The sequence below is a fragment of the Seriola lalandi genome, unplaced genomic scaffold, assembly GCF_002814215.2.
Source record: "Seriola lalandi dorsalis isolate HSWRI2012SDOR001 ecotype SW California unplaced genomic scaffold, Sedor1 jcf7180002054971, whole genome shotgun sequence".
Classification (NCBI taxonomy): domain Eukaryota; kingdom Metazoa; phylum Chordata; class Actinopteri; order Carangiformes; family Carangidae; genus Seriola; species Seriola lalandi.
Window position 1 is genome coordinate 637,411 of NW_019525522.1, and position 21,756 is coordinate 659,166.

Consider the following 21,756-nt stretch of genomic DNA (forward strand, 5'->3'; position numbering starts at 1 on the left):
GGGGGGTGGGCTGGGGGAAAGGGGGGTGGTGGTGGTGTTGGTAGGGGAGCCACAAATGGACAGCACTGTCTGGCCAATAGCCTGTGACTAGCCTGTTCCACTAGCCAATCACACGTGACCAGCGCTCCCATCAGTTGTCCATCAAGAGGTCCTTCTTTCAAGGTCAGCTGATGCTCCCTCCCTCCCTCCCTCCCTCCCTCCTCTCCTCCCTCTCTCCCTCTCTCTCTCTTTTTGTCCAGCAAAGCAGGCATCAACAAAATTGATCTAATTTCTTGCTAAGCATGATCCAATAACTGAGAGTGATATGGAAGCCAAACCAATTAGGTGTGTTCACAGACAGGTACAGCACCCTGGGAAGGCATGGCCGGCAACATGCCTGCACACATGGCCTGGATGTGTGTGTGTGAGTCAGCTGACAGACTAGTGAGACAGTGAGCAAAAAACACAGTACATTCATAAAATGCACGAAGACATGTGGTAAGGAAATTGGTGTGTGTGTGTGTGTGTGTGTGTGTGTGTGTGTCATTATGGAGGAATCTACAAATGTACTGTGTGTATAGCATTGATTGTATGTGTGTGTGTGTGTGTGTTTGTGTGTGTGTGTGTGTGTGTGTGTGTGCGTGAAAGAGAGAGAGAGAGCCTGCGTGTGTGTTCATGTATAAAAGGGAGAAGCTCCTTCTATCTCATTCTCCGATCAGTGTGATTTCTGCAGCGCACAGCTGTCACCATGGAAACCAGGGAGGGAGCAGGAGATAGAGAGAGAGAGGATGTAAGACAGAAATAAAGGGAGAAAATACGATTGAGAAAGAGTTGGAGAGAGAGAAAGAGAGAGGGAGGAAAAGGAAGGGGGGAGTGAAAGGTAAAAAGAGAGAGAGATGAGCATTGGTTGTTGAATGATAGCAGCCACAACAGGCCTTCATGCAGTATCACCCAGCTAACCTCTGCACAGCAGCAATACCAAGCCCAGGGCAACCCTCCATGTGTGTGTGTGTGTGTTGCAATCAGAGAATATTTAGCAATGCGTGTGTGTGTGTGAATGTGAGTGTGTGTGTGTGTGTGGTTGCAAGAGTGATTCTCAATAAATCACTCCCTTCCTCCCCTTTCTATTATTTGTTGTCATACACATGCACACACAAACACAGAAACACACACACACACACACACACACACACACACACACACACACACACATACTGACTTGACCTTGTCTGTCATCACTGGTGTTGTGCATTGCTCTATTGGCTGCAGTGAGATCTATTTAAGTATAAATACACCCCTCAGATTCAACAGAAATCAGGTTTCTTTCAAAGACACACACACACGCACACAACTACGCACATACACACAGAGAGGCTGTCTTCCGCTCTAGATGTACAGTCAAGCCTTTTGTAAGATATAGAGGGAAGGGAGTGGGTGTGAGAAAGTCAGGGAGAGGGAGAGAAAGATTCAGGGAGAAGGTTTGACTGAGAGAAGTGAAGAAATGGAGGACGGACAGAAACAGAGAGAAACTGACCATGTATGGAGAGACTGAAATGTATAATAGATAGATAGATAGATAGATAGATAGATAGATAGATAGATAGATAGATAGATAGATAGATAGATAGATAGATAGATAGATAGATAGATAGGGAGGAAGTGCAGAGTTGGTAATGAATAGTTAATGAAGGGCTTGCGGGCAAAACGGTGGGGAAAAGCTTTTCTCTCTGTCTCTCCTTTCTCCTCCTCTTCTTTTTCTTTCTCGGGGCTGGGAGTCGTGTGCAAGTCATTCTGCTCCCCACCTGTCCTCCATTTATCTTTTTTCCTTCTCTCTCTTCCTGCCCCCCACCCCTTCTCTCCTCTCTCTCACCTCTCCCCTCCTCTCATCCATCCATCTTCTCTCCTCTGTTTCTCCCTCTCTCTCACCTCTGCTTCCTTTCCTGTTTTCATCCATCCTGCTCTCTCGCCTCTCCTGCCTCCATTTCTTATCCTCCACCCCTCACCCCACCATTTCTCACCTCTCATCTCTCCCATCAACCCCCCCCCAACGAGCACACACACCATTAACTGCAGGCTTGTAAAGCAGACTAACAGACACAATTCTCCTGATAAGGGGATTGAGGCATTGATCACATCCGTCCTCTATGAGCAGCTAAAGATTGTATAGAAGAAAGAAAGATACCCCAATGCCCCTTTGAGAGGTCACACAAAGACGCTGTTGGAAGAAGATGCCCTACTGCAGCTTTGAAAGACGAGTAAACAATGGTGAGACTTAATTCTTGTTCTGTACCCCAAGGTTCAGTCCTTGGTCCCATTTTTCACTGTCCATACATGCTGCCACCAGCTTCATTTGTAAATACAGTATCAGTTCCCACTGTTACCAGGGCTTTTCACAAGGATATGGGGCATCCAGCCAGTTGGTAAAAATAGTAAAGTCCGACCGATATTGGATTTTTGGGGCCGATGCTGATACCGATACTAGGGAGTAAAAAAATTCCGGCATATATATGTATATATATATATATATATATATATAAACACTTGTAGATGTAATGAAATGCAGAATATTTTACAGTTTTACAATAAACTTTTTTTTCAGACACAATCCTCTGTTTATTCCTATATAAATGCTTCAGTAATCACTTTTGACCAGGTGCAATGATTACATTATGTGTCCCAATTACCCAGGTGAAATGAAATAAATCAGATTGTCACAATCATTTCATGGAAAAAGGAAAAAAATATTTTATTCCAACTTTATGAGCAACAGTGTGTGTGTATATATATATATAAATATATATATATATATATATATATATATATATATATATATATATATATAACTTGAATGAGAACAAAGGATCAAATATACATAAAATGCTGCCTATATTTCTAACTTGACTTGACCTGAGCATTTCCACTGAATTATTGCTTCTAAATAAAAGTATTCATATCAGCACATATTGGAGAATATATGCGCCGATACTGTTAGATCTGTGATAGGCAAATATCGGCCGAGGCTCTAAAGAATAGCCTGGAAGTGGTGCCTGGAGAAATATTTTGGCAATAAAAGCCCAAATTTGGTGGCCTCACGCAGAATTTAATGCCACTGTTCCATCATATACACATAGATATTCTTAATTATTGCATATTTGAATGAGTTTTCCCACCTGATTTTAAACATGCGTTGAATTATTATTAAAAAAAAAAAAAAAAAGTACATATATACTTGATCATGTATATTACTGCAGGAAGTTCCATTACATCATATCTTATTGTTAAACCATGATTTGAGGCATCTGACATTAGTTTCCATAATTGGAACATAATTTTAACCTGTTGAATTACAGTGTGAGGGTGAGGCAGCCCACATCACCCTCATATGAAAAAATAACGCATCTTAAAGACGGCTCTGCTGTAAAAAGCTCAATGTAAATATAGATCATTCATTCATTCGTTCATTCATTAAGCCCATAAATGTCTGTGTAGCATATATGGAAATCCAATGCTTTCAGTGGACTTTTTAATGCTTACTGTGCAATCGTAAACCTCTCAGCTAAGCGCACACACACATTCGTATAGAGCAGGGGTCAGCAAGCGAGTTTGGCCTCGGGCCAATTATTTTCTAATCCATTAGATGGTGGGCCGGAACGCAATCAAAGGCTAATTTAAGAAATTGATTGATAAAAGATGCAACTGGAATTTGCTTTGTCCCTGTTCACATGTGTGGCATTGTGGCCCACAGTCGCACATAAGTCTGACTGATTTTTTTTTCATAGCACACATTGCGTGTCAGCTATTTCAGAGGTCCGTCAAGCAGACAACAGAATCTGTTGAACTTTGGTCAGAACTTCTCAGAGTTAAACCTCTCAATACCTCAAAATAAACCATTGCTGCAAAAAACAAACTTTCTCATGCTTTTATTTTGAGTGCATAATTGCTAAAGAGGAGGTGATTCTAACTGTTGCTGCCATGACGGAGATCTGCTGTAGCACCAGGTGCTGTCCAACTGTCCAACCAGTTTTGGCCTGCGTGACAACAGTTGCTGACCACTGATAATATAACGGATGGGTCCAAAAAACTCAGAAACCAATAGTCATCACTGTTTCCTTGATCATTCCACAACCTTAATGGTATGTTTATTATTTCAACCATGATGACCAAGGTCCTCTAACCTTAAGGAAGTACCTAAGATTAGAGTGTAGGTATTTTAACCCACATCCTAACCAAACTGTAACTGAACCATGTGTTTACTACTGTAATGGTGCCAGCAAAGGTGTGGTACACCTGTTACTGCTATACTCCATGTGTAATGGATTACTATTAATGTATTGTAACCGTGACGACAATGGACAGATATCACCAATGTGATTAGGATACATCTTATTGGGATTATGAATGTTTGTACAAAATTTAATGGTAATTGAATATTTGTCCAACTATTTCACTCAAAATGGTGACTGTTGAACCAACTTACTGACCATCCAACCAAAATGACCATTCCACCATTAGGGCCGTGCTGCTAGCGTGGCTAAAACAGTACATTTATTGAATTTTTAAGGACAACTGCAAGTCACACTCTATGAAGGTGTCTATAAAGGTGTACTCCGCCAATTTTACATGCCAAAGTCAAGTTACAACTACAACTCTGCCTGTGAAAAGTTGTTTCTGGAGGAGCTTTGACTAGTCTGAGAAAATAACAGTGACAGCTTGGCAGCTACAATTTTTTCTGTCTGTGTTACAAACTACAGTTGTTGGGTGTTGTATTATGGGATTATTGAACATATTACACATTTCCTTATTAAAAATAGACAAAGACATACTGATTATTCCAGAAGCATAAGTGAGATGAAATAAAGGAATAAAATGATTTATATAATACTTGATGAAATTGTTTCATGGCTCCACCACTTTATTATTCCAGGCTTCTCTTGTACGGTGGCATCACTTTACCAAAAAACATCTACATGAGATAGACACAAAGCAAACCAACCTGCACAAGTGAACGAGAACAAAATGTCAAGACAACAAAGTCAACTCCAGGCTAAAATGGAGATTATCAAGAGCATCAAGAAACTGACCCCTGGGGAGAGGAAGAAATATCTCAGAGAAGAAATGTTTAGAGAAATAGAGAACAAGCAGAACAAGAGCTAGTCTGGAAGAGCTTCAGGAGAGAAAAAGAGAGAAATGAGAGGAAAGAGACAAAGAAAGAGAAGGATTGAAAAGGCAGAAGGAAAGAGTGGAGGAGGAGGCAGGAGGCCAAACAGAGAGAGGAGGAGAAGAGGAAGGCAAATAAACAAAAGGCCCTGAAGAAAGAAAAACAGAAGAAACTGGTGAAAGAGAGGCTTCAATGGAAAAAGGTGATGATGGTGGAGGAGGAGGCCATCACTAGACCCAGATTCACACTGAGAGATCTGGAAGGAGCAGCAGAGGAGACGCGAGGAGGCTGAGCTCTGACGGGTGCGAAGAGTGGAAGTCAAAGCCAGCTTAAAGTGCCTGACCTCCGAGGTGAAAAGCCAGGAGCAAAACTCTAACAATTGGGTTGGAGAACAGAAAACCCACAGGGAGACCGTCCAAGAGGAGCTCCACCCTACTGAGTCCACCCACCACCCCACTGCTGGAACAAGCCTCAAGTCTGAAAGTATTTCTCACATCTGTATCCATTTGTTTCAAATGCCCTTTTTTCTACTTATTTAATGCTGCATCTTCTCGATGCTCATCACTTTTTTTCCCATGAAAAAGAAGCAACACCAAAATCTTCTCCGGCCCTGCAGTGGCTGCAGGAAAGGCTGAAGTTTGGACTCAAGCTTTGCTAAGACTCAGGATCAGATGGAGAGGAAGAGGGAGGCTGTGGACGGGACAGGCACTGGAGCCATTTGTCAGAGCGGGTCGGCAGCTACCACATGTCCAGAAACAGCATCTTCAAAACGTCTCTCTTCTGAATTGAACTGATCTTCCTCAAAACCTACAGCTACTGCTATTACTATTATAAGTCTCATTATTATGACTATTAGTCTTATGCATTGGGAACTTGCATTGTGATATGTAAATATTTAGAAGAGGTAAACTCTACTCGACTAGAGCTGGGTATTCAAAGATAAGAGGAAAGAGGCTAAAGTGAACAAATTGTGAAGTGCCCTGTCAGAGCACATTTCCTCCACTCTGACTCATAAATGTTTGTTGCCTCTGACATGTGGAACTGGGAGCAGACTTCTCTGTCAGGGAAGCAAAATTCAAACATTTCAAGTTGTGTAGGTCATACAGCGGTTGACAGGAGTTAAAACTGACCTCCAGCATGTCACAGAGGAGGGTCAAAGTTATTTTGCAAGTCACAGCTAAGCCTCCGGCCTTTGATATGAAGTCGCTACTGAAATCCCGAGTTGAGATTCAGTTTTAAAATTTGAGCTTTGAGTCCGATACAAGTCATTGAGCACCTTTCACCGAATTTGAGGCCTTTTTAATTTTCGTGGTTTTATTGATGGCAATGTCGGCTGGTTGGCTTCACAGCTCAGAACTAAAGTTTGGTTCAAACACTGGACCCTGGAGCCACCTCCATGTGGAAATGACGGATGTGCACTTTTCTGGAGACACACAAAAACTGCAGACCCACTGTAGCTTGAGTGTTTATCAGTCTCTCTACAAAACAGACACAAGCTAAGACTGTCAAATCTGAATTAGCTTATTTGGTTCTTAACTAGTAATTCTTTTCCTTTCAGAAGGTGGAAACTGCCACATACAGTGTTATTTTTTGAGTTTTTGGTGTTGAATCTTTTCTGTTGCAAAAAAGAGGGCAACGTTTTATTAATCTTTTTTGGGCATTTTGTGCCTTTATGATAGAGTTGCCAATAGACAGATGAGAGAAAATCAATGTGCGGTGGGTTGGGAAATAACATGCAACAAAGGTCCTCAGTGAGACTAAAACCAGGGATTTTACAGTTCATGCTCAGCGCTGTTAACCCCAAGGCTTTCAGGGCAGTTTGTGTCTGTGCACCAGCTTTGCACAAATCATTTAACCTTCTTTGTCTGTGTTGTCAGAATGTGTGGGTTGTTTTGTTTCACTACATGGACATACTAAACAGTAAGGAGAAGAGGGCATTGTTTACAGTAGGAGGCTCATCTCAAGGTAAATGCTTTACATTTTAGTAGGTGTGTTTGAGTTTGACATATGTCTAGTTTGCTTCCTTGTTCACTGGGGCAGAAACGAATCCTAAGAAAATTAATGTCTCACTAGCCTCTTGGCCTTTTGTTTGACTGGCACTACTGTGCATTGAAGTCCCACTGGCTTTTCCATATCCACTCAAATGAACGTAGTGCACTGACAAAGGTTTATTGAGGATTAAATCTGTACTTGGCAACTTTGCATGTTGGCAGCACCAAATAGCAGTGACAGGACCCATTTTTTAATTTTTGAAGCTGATTTCCCAGAAATCCTGTAATATAACCTCAGTAAACTGATCACTGCACGATCCTCTACCAGCCGATCAGCCTGTGATGCTTTACACCAAAGAATCAAGCGCAACACAAGATTAATTGTGAGTGAGCCCAACATTCATTGGACAGAGTGCTCATTTACTGCTGGTGAAGAGACGGTTTGTATCTCACTCTTAAGCTGTGTTTTGTCATTTCCACTTGGTTAATAAGAGACAGTACTTGTTTCTTTTTAGCAAATAAGAGAGATGCAATTTTAGGTTGATAAGATGTTGTATTATACAAATGTTGCCTAGCCCTGATTTAAAATATGGTTAAAGGACAGAATAAAGGAGTTATTTGACTTCTGACTTCCTCTCGACCCTGGTCAGAGGAAATTGGGGGTGTTACAATTGTTAGCTAGTGTAAAATTAATTAAAATTATCAGCTTTCAGTAATAATTTATGAAACTCAGAATGATATGGGGAACAAGAGAAGAAATGATTGCACTCTCTGTCTCAACCTTCCTATTGCAGTCTAACACAGCTTATCTTAGAAAACTCTCCCTTACTTTACAACGTGATTATAATTACAGATAATATAAATACTGATGAGCCGTGGAGTCAAACAGAAGACGCACAAATCCATACTCAACAGCTGAAATGTAATGCAGTGGTTTCCAGGTGACACATGGCAGATAAATGGACGACAGTAATGAAGACAGACAGTAGACCTTGGTGAATGAGGTTAATAAAGGTATTGATATCCTGGACCACTGAGAGGAAGGACTATAACCCTGGAAACAGCAGAATAAATTGTCACATGCACCATGAGCTATTTTACCTCCAGTGACAAATGCTCTGTATATGTTCTAATGTTGAGAATTACAAGGTCACAATTATATATATATATATTATATATATTATATATGACTTATTCACTTTTGAGTATCAACAAATCCCATGGAAAGAATAAAAACACTGATTAAAGTATTGCCGGTGTATTTAAAAAGTCTGATGTAGTTTATTCCTCTGTGACATTGTTGTCAAAAACACAACAGTGAGAGACAGACTGGCATGTTTATCGTTCATTTTGACTTAGTTTATTTTCAGTGGATCTCACATACGTCCTTCTGCTGCCAGAAACGCTCCCTAGAAAACTACAGCACCCAGCTGTTTTAGGAAATGACTGAGCCTTTTTAAAAATGAATCTGTATATTTGTTCAGTGGCAACCCATAGGCTTAGGGCTGAGTGCTGCATACACGATAGAGAAAATGGAAAGTACTGACAGATGGACTAATGCATTCTGGTCATTAGGATCTTTTCATGGGATTTGTTGAAAATAAAAATATAGAGACAATAACCTGCCATATCCTTTAAGGAATCAGGTGTTATGTCTTGCTGTAGGCTAAAATGGGAGCATGTCACATTGTTTTACGACAAAGCCAAACATTCAACAAGGATATTTGATTAACATAAATAGCAACATAACATCCTCTAATCTCACTATTTTGTTCATAACTGATGGTTTTGCTGCTTCTGATGCATCTCCTGCACAGCACCAAATCTACAGTGTTTTACCTCGGTGCAAATAGAAACGAGACAAAATCAATTTGTGAGTTGTTGGAATTGTAGCATAATTGACCAACTAACAAATAAAAAACCTCAATATCTTGGAGCAGGTTGACAACGGAAGCTGAAATATCATTTCATAAGTTAGAATCGGTCAATGTTTTACCATCGTCTTCTCTATTAATGAGCACAATGTTCCCTCAAAAGAAAAATCCACTGCTCAAAGGCAAATATGCACTACTCCTGTACGGTCATAGATGTGCTCACACTGAACCATAAAAAGATGCCAGAACAAACATACTGTATCACATACACAATACTATCAGCCACAAACCTATAATAGTTCAAAGATAACATCTAGAGAGGCAGAGGAGGACATCTGGAAGACAGATGAAGATACTCTACTTGTCACCATCAAAGATCCCCACAACAAAGCGAGATAAAGATAGCCCACCTTTCTGAGCCAAAGATAGCCTCGTATATAGAACCAAAGGGATGTTTTAACCCTTTTCTTGCTCAAGAAAAATGTTTTGCAGAGCATTTCTCTCTGTTTCCGTCATACTGTTCCTCGTGTTTGTATGGACGTGGACTAGAACGGCCACACTGTTGTATTGATCATCACCTGTGAAACACATTTCGTGAGTTTAACGCCTTGATCAAAAGCACCTAGGAGGTAAGAGAGAGAGCCGTTCTTGTTCATGAAGTGTTACCCAGAGTGACAGTTGAAAATGTCATTTTACAACTTCATGAATATCAGGCGTTTGCTGACTGCATGCCAAACCCTTACAGTCTGGCACAGCAGGGCTACTTATTGAGAAGAATGCCAAAGATTGAAAATGGCTTTCCAAGAAAAGAATAGCATGCCTCAGATTCATCGAAACAGCGGTAAACTTGAAATATTTTGATGTTTTATCCGGAATACCAACTGACAAGTTCTTGGCATAAACATTTCCAATTATTCAATTCTGAATTTGATGTCTAATCTAATTCCGTGTAAAAATAATCTCGACTGAGAAACAGAGAGCGCATCGGCCAAATCCATCCTGTCTGAAACAGGCACTTTGCTGATGCAGTGAGGAGGGTGTGTGCAGCAGCAGCCGCATGAGTGTGTGGGTGGTGTGTCCTGTACATCTGCATGTGTGCGTTTGTGTGTTTCTGTGTGCGCATATGTGTGAGTATATGTATGTGTAAGTGGGGTTACACAAAGACCTCTCTCATTCACAAACTGAGCCATGTGGCACTGGGCTGGTCCCTTTAAGAGGCATGTGTCTGAGTTTTCTACTAAGGCTGACTGCTGGAAAAGATGAGTGCTGATACATTATTCACAAGCAAGGACACACACACACACACACACACACACACACACACACACACACACACACACACACACACACACACACACGCTACATAACTGAAGGACACGTACTAGAGTTAGGCAGTCGTGAGTGAGCTGAGGCACAGAGAAGTGCGCTAATACACACACATGTTGACAAGCAAAGTTGATCAGTATAATGTCAGGAGAACATATAGATGAGCAAAGACACCCTCCCTCATCCTCCCTCCCCACGCACACATACACACACACACACACACACATATATATACATGCAGGCAGCAGAGGGGAGAAATCCTCAGCCTTCTGTTATTCAGTGTGCATAATTTATAGCAGCCCCAGATCTCCCTGTTAATGACAGCACACTGGGGCATCTGCAGCACAGCAGCAACAGCAACAGCTAACTGGCATGGCTCTGCGTGTGTGTGTGTGAGTGTGAGTGTGTGTGTGTGTGTGTACAGAGGTATAATGCTCTGTTGAGACAAGGACAGTGAGAGAGACAGAAGGAGAGAGGAACAAGAGAAAGAGACACACAGAGGGTGTCTGAAATAGACACAGATAACGCAACAAAGAGGGGAAAAGGATGAGACAGACAAGTGAGAGACCTCTTGCAACACACACACACACACACACACACACACACACACACACACACACACACACACACACACAAACACACACACAGGTCTTGTCAAGTCACTGATTCAACCAGTGAATCTCCCTGGATGCACATTCATGTTAACGTACAGTATGTACATCATTCTGAGTTCCGCTTTAACTCTGGCTTAAGGTGGAATACATCTTAATTAAAGAATTCACAAAAGTCTTGTTCCCACTAAAAACAGAGTGAGCACATGATTCACATGCACTCAGAAGCCAGAAAACCTACAACCCAGACTCTGTTCGGTCTCTACAAACACTTCCCTCTCACCACTGGCTAATAGAGACAATTGTTCACTACAGACCTGGATGTGGTGGCACCAAAGAAAGCCATAATGAAAGAGTAAATTCACTGGGATTGGTTTAACGACTTGTTCAAGGGTGTGGCCTTGGATATGTTTCCTGTTGTTTTGATGTGCTGCCCCAGAGCAAAAATCTCCTAATTCTGGGATTTGGAGATCAATGCCACAGTGGTTCTGCCCTCCAGCTGCTGTACACACTGATGTGAGCCTGAGCTGAGAGACAGCAGTGCAAGCTAGCTCGAAGAAATTATACTGCTGCTGATAAGGTGCTGATGTTAGACACGCATGCAAACAGAGTCTTATATGAGCAAGTCAGGCAATCAGCATAGTCTCACATGCATGCACACGGCCCACAATTACACTCTGTAAACAAAGACTACTTTATACACACACAGATTTTGACACACACACCAGTTTAAGTGCACATACATTATATTTTAACAAAAAATCATAACTGTTGGTTGATCATTTGAGAGCTGTGAGGTTTCTCAGATTTATGTCACAGACAGCTTAGTCCACATGGTATAGTTCCTTATTTTGGGAAGTATGGGGACGTATGCTTATCCACAGTCATTCACAGTTAGACGAAAAGATCAGTCTTATGTTTGCATGTGAAGACCAGAGCTTAAGATGTGAAGACACGATTAGCCTAGCTTAGCATAAAGACTGGGAACGGGGGAAAACAGTAAACCTGACTCTGTCCAAAATGAAAGATTAAGCCAAGCCACGCCTCTAAGATCATGAATTAACACCAAGTGTTTCTTGAAAAACAACGCCCAGTATTGTAGTGTACAACACCTTCAGCTATAGCGCAGGCTGCCAGATACAGTCGGTGAGCACAGGTTTTGTGAAGACACAATGGTACCAAACAGTTGTTACAGTTCTGTGTTTCTATGGGTCAAACAAAGGAGATACAGTCTGTCAATGAATGACCTTCAGAGGAGTTGAAAGGTGTATTTTTGAACTCTTGACATCAAGCTAGCAGTTCCCCATTGCTTTCAATCTTTATGCTGAGCTAGGTTAACCATCTTACGCAGTTAGCCTGCAGCCAGGCATAAGATTGATGCTGATCTTCTAAACTCACTTGGGGGAAAAAAATCTAATCTAATCTAATAAACATATTTCTCAAAATGTTGAACTACTCTTGTGATGCTGCTAAGCAAACCTGCACTAAAAGCCAGATAATTTAAGTTAGAGGAAGGTAACACTGCAGTATTTTACAGAATAGCAGTAAATTCATTTTAGACATTCTATGTACAATAAAACTGTCCCTGAATTCAATGAGGTGAAAAAAAGACCAGGCTATTACTGGACGTTTTACAGTATGCATTATTGCAGCATCTATTCGTAATCTCAAAGCTAAAGATCCCTCCCTCCCTCTCTCTATCTCTCTCTCTTTGTTTCTCTCCTCCTGTGTGTGGCTGACTGACAGGAGGCCAAGCATAAGCTGAAACACTCATTCCAGCTACAGTCAGCTACAGCAGGACAGAGAGGGACTGAACGAGGAGAGAGAGAGAGTTGAGGTATGCAGCACTAGATACAGCATCAGTGACAGGAGCATGTTTGGGCATCAGATAAAGCTATTTTAGGAAGAAACTGTCAATGAATCTCAAAAGACATGCCAACAGCAATGATCAGAGAAGACCTACATTACACTTCAGACTGCCTGGGATGTAAGATAGGACTGGTTTGTACTTTTTAACAGGGGAGTGTGAGCAGTCCACGCACTGAAGTTATTTTCACACAGTAAAACAGAGAGCGAGTAGTGAGGGAAAGCAGTGAAGGCCAGTCGAGCTTGATGGAGACATACTGTACTTGGGGTTTTAGTTGTTCAAGACAGAACAAAGGTTGGTTAGCAATTACTCAGTTCCTGCAGCCTTGGTTAAAATATTTCAACTCCATCTCTTTGCTGAAAGCTGCACATCACATCTGATTTTTGGGATGCATCGACTGCCGTGGACAGAGGCGTGGGTTGGGGGATGAGGTGGGGAAGGAGGAGAGGTCATTGGAGTAGCTATGGCAGACTCAATGACATAAACAGTAAGAGGGAACCTGGCCACTCTCACCATTTAATCAACACTGGCTCTGCTTTTGGAGGATGGAAAATAGCTCTGCTATCTTTTATCGGGCAAAAAAGATTTACTGTCTCGTAATTGCGCTCACAGTGAGGGGTCTGTGCTTCTAACTCTAGCTTGCTGTAAATGTCAGCACTCACTGGCAGAAAGTCTGAATTAAAGCTCAAGACAGTAACAGAATGGCCAGTCGTCAGATATTAGCTTAGCATTTACACTGCATTATTGTCTGTATTACTGTGAACAATACTGATATCATTCTGGCCCAGAAATATCAAGAACGGGTCGGTTTAGCTCTAAAATTAGGCAAGTCAGTCCGACAGGTGCTCGTAGTAACAACTTCTCTTTTGTTGTCTTCATACGGTTTCATACAAATCCTTGCCGACACTTTTGTAATAAAGTAAAACTGTTAAATGGAAGTGTATTAGTAAAGCTGTGGTGGCGTTTACCAGCATAAACACAGGAAATGGTAATTATGTCTTGAGGGCTAGTGTTGTGTATTATCCTCCTTAGGTTTGGCACTCCAGTGTTGCCATAGCACATGCTCACTTGTCTTCAAGGTTTTTATATATATGCCAGAGAGTAGAGTATATACTGTCATGATGGAATAAAGTCAAATACGTTTGTTAAGTTCTGCTGTGTTCTTGTACATTAAGGACGTGTACAGCTGCATCTTTTATCTTGCACCATTAATTTCCCAGCATTATACACAAACACTCTCTTTTGGTGGGTTATCAGTGTGTGTCCACCCAGTGGGCACACACCACAACAACAGTAAGCAACATTCAAATAACATTTTGCTGTTAACAATTTTACCAAAAACGTTAAATGCCTATAAAACAGAACAGAACAGAACAAAACGAGTCTCAGCTTTGAACGTGTAGACTCAGCACAACACAAACACAGCTTTTTACCGTATACTACTGAAGGAATAGGTCAGATATTGACAACTGAACCCAAAGGCACTGCTTGAATGTGATCCTGATGACAGAAACTGGTAGGGGTGTGTACAGAAGTGGGCGTTCCAACAGTTTGGCTGTGATTGGCTGGCTGTGTTTAGACTTGGTTTTTGATTGGTTAGGCTCAGGGTGTGTGTCTACTGACACACCCCTTACCAACCCATCTGTGAGCTGCAGTTACTTCTGTCTCAAATTAAACTCTTCGACAGTGTCCTCTCATGCGAGTCTGTTCACTGGCGAGCAGTTGTACTCGGCTGTTGCTCATTCAGTGGCTTCTCCGACATTAGTGCATCCGCCTAAAGACAAGAGCCAGTGAGTGAGTTACAGCTGAGAGGGAGTCCTGTCCAATAAACAGTTACAAGCATTTTACACTGGGAGATCATTTTGCAATACTTTACTGACAATTATGTGTTTGAGATATACTAAACACACAAGTAAACACATGAAACTGTATTTACGCTGCACAGAGAGTTGTAATGTTTGGATGTTAATACTATAAACCAGGTCCTTACCCAACTGCAACACAGGAGGACTGAGTACAGTTCATAAGTTCACAGTTCACAAACTTTTTCATAAAGCTTTCGAGACTACTAGGCACAATTAATAAAAAAAAAAAAAAAAGATGCATATTTGGGTGAAGTGTTCCTTTAATGTCATGACTATTTCTGGACATGGATTTGAGTCACAGACACTGGTGTTAATATAATGCTGTGTATATGTCAGATGCTACAGGTTGCCACATTACATCTACTTTACTATATAGTGCCAACACAAACTCTGAAGTGTCTAATTAGGTTGTGTTTCTCCCTGTATCTCTAGCTTTTGGTATGTGTTTCTGTGTGTGTGTGTGTGTGTGTGTGTGTGTGTGTGTGTGTGTGTGTGTGTGTGTGTGTGTGTGTGTGTAAGTGGGGACTTTAACCTGAATGCACACTAACCCATGGGGACTCGTGTCACAGTGGGGATGAAAATTGAGTTCCCCAAAGACAGAGACTGTTTTTTGAGGGTTAAGACTTGGATTTAGGGTTAGGGTTAGGTTATGGGTTAGTTGTAATGGTTAAGATTAGGGTAAGGGGCTGGGGAATGCATTATGTCAAAGAGTGTACCCACATGGACAGTGGAAGAGGTCTCTGTGTGTGTGTGTGTGTGTGTGTGTGTGTGTGTGTGTGTGTGTTGTGAATCACATTGGAAGTGGGTATCTCTTCCACTGAGCTTATCCCTGCCTGTAAAACGTGTTTTAAACTGTAGCCTGATTGTAACAGCACTGTCATAAATAAATGACTTGATAATTTTAGCATGTCACTGAGGTAAAAATAGAACACCACGTTGTTAGCTCAAATGCCGGATGAACCCTTTGTTAAGGCGTCCGAGTTACTTCCTATTAGGATCTGACGCTTTCTTGACTGTTGGCTTGCATGGAAATTATGTTGATTCTAGATTTGAAAAACTTAAAATTGGAAAACGAGCTTTGGTATTTTATTATCACTTTGTTTCATAACACACATGATGAACCCCAAAAGGTTTTACTGTGTTGCTCTAATAGTTAATATATGAGAAATGTGTCACATTACCACAGTTAAGATCTCATTCCTCTCTTGTTTGTGGAGCTCTGGAAACTGGTACTTCCTGTCTGTGTACTTCTCCACTCAGGTTTACTACAGGACAAGCAGGCGCTTTAACACAGCAGTAAATGCTACAAATTGTAGTTACATCATCTCAAAAGCAGTGGAGCACTTTAAATGCTGAAGATACAGGTGGAGTGGATCAGTGAGATAATTTCTTATAAAGTCAGTGTTGTCTTTTAGGGAATAGAGTTAAAAGTAAAAAGACCTTTGCAACTAACAGATTAAATAATATACAATATGCATAAATCACACTGCCTAAGAACCTGGTTCATATGTTAGTTGAGCTGAGGAGCTGAGCCTAATTCTGAAAGACCTTTGTGAAGAAAGGGGGTCAAGTCTTTTTTTCTCTGAGAGAAATGAAGGAAGAAATGTGAGAAAGAAGAGAGAAAATGGGCACAAACTTAATTTGAAGACTAGTCCCACATTTCTTTCTTGTCTCACGTTCAGATTGTTGCATTTATAAAAGCTATTCTGGTGACAATGTTGAACAGTTTTTCACAGGCCTGTACAGCTGCTGCACATAGTTTTAGCCATATCTCACAGAAATGTGTAATTTTTTAGACTTTGTTATTTGGTGTACTGCAAGAACAAAAGCACAGTTTCACATATCTATGGTGGAAACTGGCAACAAGTTGAGAGATTTGAACTGTTACCACCACCCACGGACTGTCACTGCAGTCAACACTGGCACCGTCAAGATTTTGCCACAATTTCTGATATAAAGCAGCAGCAGACCTGACATCTAATACTGGCTGTAGGCAAAAATACAGAGTTTGGAAAGGAGGTTACCTCAAGACAAGGTTGCTGTCCCCATCACATGCTTGGACTAACTCTCTCTCTCTCTCTGTGTGTGTGAGATACACACACACACACACACACACACACACACAGGAGCGACTGCCTTTAGCTTTGCTTGTGTGTTCCACCTTAAGACTCCACATGCAGGATACTTCACTGTAATGATGTGATGATGCAGATCTCACTGGAATCCAGGATACACCGAAGTTTCAGTATCCACTGCTCACCAGTGCTGGTCTATCCATCAGGAGGAGCCTGCTGTTTGGAGCTTAACCTTAAGTTTAACTTAGATTTGACTGAGATGTTTAACTATCTCACACCGCGCGCGCGCGCGCACACACACACACACACACCGATTCAGAAGACATGTAGCCTACACACACTTCTCCCTTCATTATGGGTGACCGGGTTATGGAGGACTGAAGTGTCAATCGGCTCGCATGCATGGACACACTGTATAGACTACACACGTGCACGCGCAGCCAGAGAGCGGTGACTGTCTCCTTACATCACCATGGCAGCTCCAGTGGCCCTTATAGTGCGCTGTGAGTGTATGGCAGGTATAACGGAAAAGCCTTAAACTTACCGCAGTCCTCGCACAACACTCTCTCCACATCCTTCTTCAGCTCCGGCTCGCTGGCGTCCACAGGGGCGTACGATGCCTTGAATACCAAGGGCTCGGCGGTTGGGTCCATGAAAAAGATATATCTGTGGTCCTTCTCCACCGTGGTGCACGGGGCCTCGGAACCGAAGTCCCCGACGGTCACGAGCTGCTCCCTCTCGAGGCCGCCGCTGTTGACGGGCCACACGTCCAGCACTTTGACATTCACACTGTAGGGCTCCCGGGAGGAGACGTTCTCCGGGGAGGAGCGCACCTCGCCCTCGATGACCACGGCTGATCGGTACGCCTGGTCCTGGAGGGAGTTGAGACTCGGGGCGTAACAGGCGAAGGAGACCCCGATGACCAGCATGGAGAAATGCACTGGATCAAGCCTCATGCCGTCAGCCTGTGCTGTGCTGCAGTGCTGCTGGGCGGCGGAGCGAGCTGGAAGAGAGAGACGGCGGCGAACGGGCTCCGGCAGAGCAGGCAGGGCAGAGCGGCAGACCTTGTGGAAGTGTCCATGCCATCTGTGTCTGCCGCTGCTTTCCCCATACGGCTGCTGGCCTCGGATGGGGGGACACACCAGCCTAGGAACCGGAAACGGCCCGCTTCTGCATGCTTAAAAATGTGATTGCTGCATTCTCCTTCACCAACCACCCTCCCCCTCTTATCTCCCCTTTTCCTGAAAGGCAAAACAAGACTCGTAAATTAGCCTCCTCTCGAATCCAAGGCTGAAACCTCTCTCTCTCTCTCTCTCACTCTCTCTTTCTCTCTCTCTCTCACTCTCTCTTTCTCTCTCTCTCTCACTCTCTCTCTCTCTCTCTCCAGCTAATAGGCTAGCATCGCATGGGTGGGCGCATTGCCTCTCTGGAAGGAAAAAAGATGCTTGCGCGTACAGGGGAAACACAAGAAACGATACGCACTCCACGCACACGCACACGCAAGGTCGGCTCCTTTATCCACTTCTTTCGATCGTCAAAAGAGTCCCACTCCTGCAAATCCGTTAGTCGGTGAGCAAAATAAAAAAGAGAAGAGAAAACCAGGGAGGAACAGACGGACAGGATGAGATAGCAGCGGTTATCCGGTGAGTCGATGCAACAGTAGCGCGCACCCTCCAGCCGCGTCCCCTGCGCCCCTCATCAAACGCGAGCGACTTACGTGAGCAAACATCACCTGCCCGGTCACTGGCGTCGGCTCGCCACGTCCTGCGCAAACACCCTAATGACCCGGGCACCCACCGGCACACCGCCACCGACCCAACCGGCATGTGACCATGCCGGTCGACTGTGTTAAACCTCTCCGGGTGGGTGCAAGAGGAATCACGCACACAGTGCACAGACACTCAGCACAGAGTGCGTCTGTAGCCAAGCCCTGCACGGCGCTCACTGTGGATCTCCAGTGCAAGAGGTGCAAGAGAGGCTATAGGCGACTACTACACACACTGCGGATAGTTGTTGCGATGACTAACGCTGCGAAATTCTCTCAATGGATTCCTCAGCGTGGCGAGGCGAGCTGGGAGTTTCGAGACTTCAGCTTTAAATGCCCTCAGACATATATCCGCTCGCTGCATGCTACAGGAGAGCACACCCCAAACCTGACATTTTCCACACTGTTATGCGAGTTATTGCAGTTCCCTAATATTGCCTGGGGATACTGTACAGTTTAACGACTCTACGGCAACACGTGGAAGCATCAGTTACCCTAATCTGCTGGTGCAATAGTGGAAAGACATTCTACCCAAATATTTTGCCAATCCTGCACAGCTACAGCTAATAATCCCACTTTTTTCACTGAATACATCTCCACCAATGAAACGAGAGCTTTGCACAATATGCTCAGGCTTTTTATGGTGACCACACGTATCCCCTCCTCCTTCCACCAGCAAACCAGTCCCTGCCTCCATCTCTGTATCCATCAATCAAGCCATTCATAAGATTCGCCTTTCCCTCCCTGTCAGAAGCTGTGCGCCCTTCGCTAGAGGTCGAAAGCATTTCATTGTCCATCCTGAGAAAGGGATAAAATATAATGTCATATAGGGAACGTGTGGACAGGAGCTTTTACTATAGATGACTGAGATGATAAAGAAAATGCATCATAGTATGCACCTACATCATGGCCTCATCCAGCCGTTTCCCCATCAGCAGCATTTCATCAGGGACCAGTCTCTGTCCATGGTGCTGAAAGGCTTGACAGGTTTAGTGCTCTGACCCAACAGGCCAATCACATGATATGTCATACTGACTGAGGGCCAAAACCAAACTGCTGCAATGAAGGTCTGTCTTTTCACTGCATCTATCCTTCTTCACTGTCATGTTCACCTAAGATTCAAAGAGGAAACCTCTTTTACTTAGATGTAAAAGTACAGTTTCAGTCCTCTTCTACATCAAACATACATGATATGTTTTCTATGTTACATGTTGACAATTACACATTACTGGAGTCGCCTCTCCAGGTTGGGGATCACCACAGCATATCATGAGGCAAACAACGCTCTTCAGAAACTGTGATCCGTCCATGCAGTGACCCACCCCCACCTTTTTCCCTCTCCACCCGCTGCCCACCCATTCACCGATCCGTCTCCCCTTCATTCATTCAACCATTCATGCATTCATTAGAGCCCCTATTCAAAGACCTTGCACACAATTTAGGAATTTCCAAATTAGCCTTGAAAGCAAATCATTTGTTGACAAAGCGATGGGGAGTAAAAACCGATTCCTGCTGGCTGACCCAGGGAGGACTGCCACTTATTGCCTCCATGACTTCCCTAGCACTCACACTGAGCCTGTGGGAATTAACAGAGGGGCTGTTTTTGATATTGCACCTGCATTTCAGCAGCTGGGCTGATGAGGTCACTTAGATTGGTCATTCAATGTCAAGGTATGTTCTCCTTCTGTGATGTTAAAATATACTTGTGTCAGTGACACAGCAGCCCCAGTACTTGCCACACATTTCTTCTTTGCAGTCCTCTTTCCCTCATTTTGTACATCACCAGCAATACTCATGGACAAAATCAAATCCCATCTGTTTTCTTGTCCACCCTCCGCTGTCCGTGGTTCTGAAAAGAGACACCAGTGACTTATCTGCTCATAACTTGGGTTATGCTAAAAACATCAAATCCCACCTTTCTATTCCAGGTTAACACACCTTCTCTTGCCAGCTCTTCAGTGGGGTTTGGGGTTTAGTTAATGTTAGAACATCTAATTATAAGCATATGTGATGCTTGTGAGTTTTAAAAGAATTCTGTTTCCTGTGACAAACAAGATACAGACAAGTGTATGATTAGAGCATATAATGCAAGCCCTCCAATCCCATTAAACCTATATCCAATCAACATCCATCAAGTCTCCCACATCATTCTTCTACTTGAGGTCTGCTCCTCCTCTCCGATCTTATGAAGGCAGCTGCTAAAAAAAACCTTGTTTTGTTTCACCTATGTAAAAGCACCTTTCACAGCAGAAAACAGTTAAATTTCTAAATTTGTTGTTAAAATCTTTTAACAAGATGCTCAGATGATGGAAAGAATTATATCGTAATCAAAATGGGCCTGCAAATAACATCATTTAATTATCAGTTAATCTACTGACTATTTTCCATGTTAATCGACTAAACACTGTCTATAAAATATCAGAAATTAATTAAAAATGTGCAGTTTTCCCAGAGTCCAGGGTGATGTTTTTGAATGTCATTAATCAAAAAATTCACATTTGAGAAGGCGTACCTGGCAAAAGTTTAGCTTTTTCATGAAAATATAAAAAAATAATAAATAAACAAGAAGAAATAAATAAATTATCAAAATGGTTGCCAGTTAACTTCCCGTCAGTCAACTAATTTATAAACTGAAAAGACTGAGGAGACATATTAAACCAACATCACAGACACTACAAATTGTTTAATTACATAATAAATTAAAATGTTATTCTAGAATTTCTTAACCCAATCTTCTTATCTTAATCTTAACCAAAAGATTCACTCAGATTTATTTGAATAACCACAGTTTCTTTTGAGAAGTTGACCAGGATGGGAGGTTTTTTTATTTATTTTTTTATTAGATACTTGGCTTCTTGCTACTGTCCCCAAACCCCTTCAAGACCATCAATAGCTTCTCATTGAGAAACAGTGACACACAAGCATGTCCAATCACAGGGTAATAATTCATGATGCTTCACAGTGTATTAGCCCCCTCCCTCAGCCTCCCACACATCATCTTCTGTTCATTCAGAAATGTCTCTTTCTCCCTGCTCTCTGTTTCCTTCCACAGGGACTGTCCAGGTTTGCTGTCCATGGTGCTGAAAAACCCCAACCCAATAGCAAACAGGTATGACTTAGTTCCTGTTCTGCCCTTTTATTGGTTTTGAGATAGTGTGCAAACAGGTGTGATGTTTACTTTGACGTCTATCTGTCTGTCTGTCTGTCTATCTATCTATCTGTCTATCTATCTATCTATCTATCTA

General features: G+C 42.5%; 1 protein-coding gene across 1 annotated transcript in view; it reads right to left on the bottom strand.

Moving 5' to 3' along the window:
• nrg2b (neuregulin 2b) overlaps positions 1-18,511 on the bottom strand; it is a 55,778-nt gene extending 37,267 nt beyond the window's left edge. The window contains exon 1 of the mRNA XM_087170993.1: positions 17,291-18,511. Within this exon, the coding sequence (XP_087027119.1) occupies positions 17,291-17,702 (412 nt within the window). The 5' untranslated portion in view covers positions 17,703-18,511. The remainder of the gene's footprint in view (positions 1-17,290) is intronic.
• Positions 18,512-21,756: the final 3,245 nt, after the last annotated feature.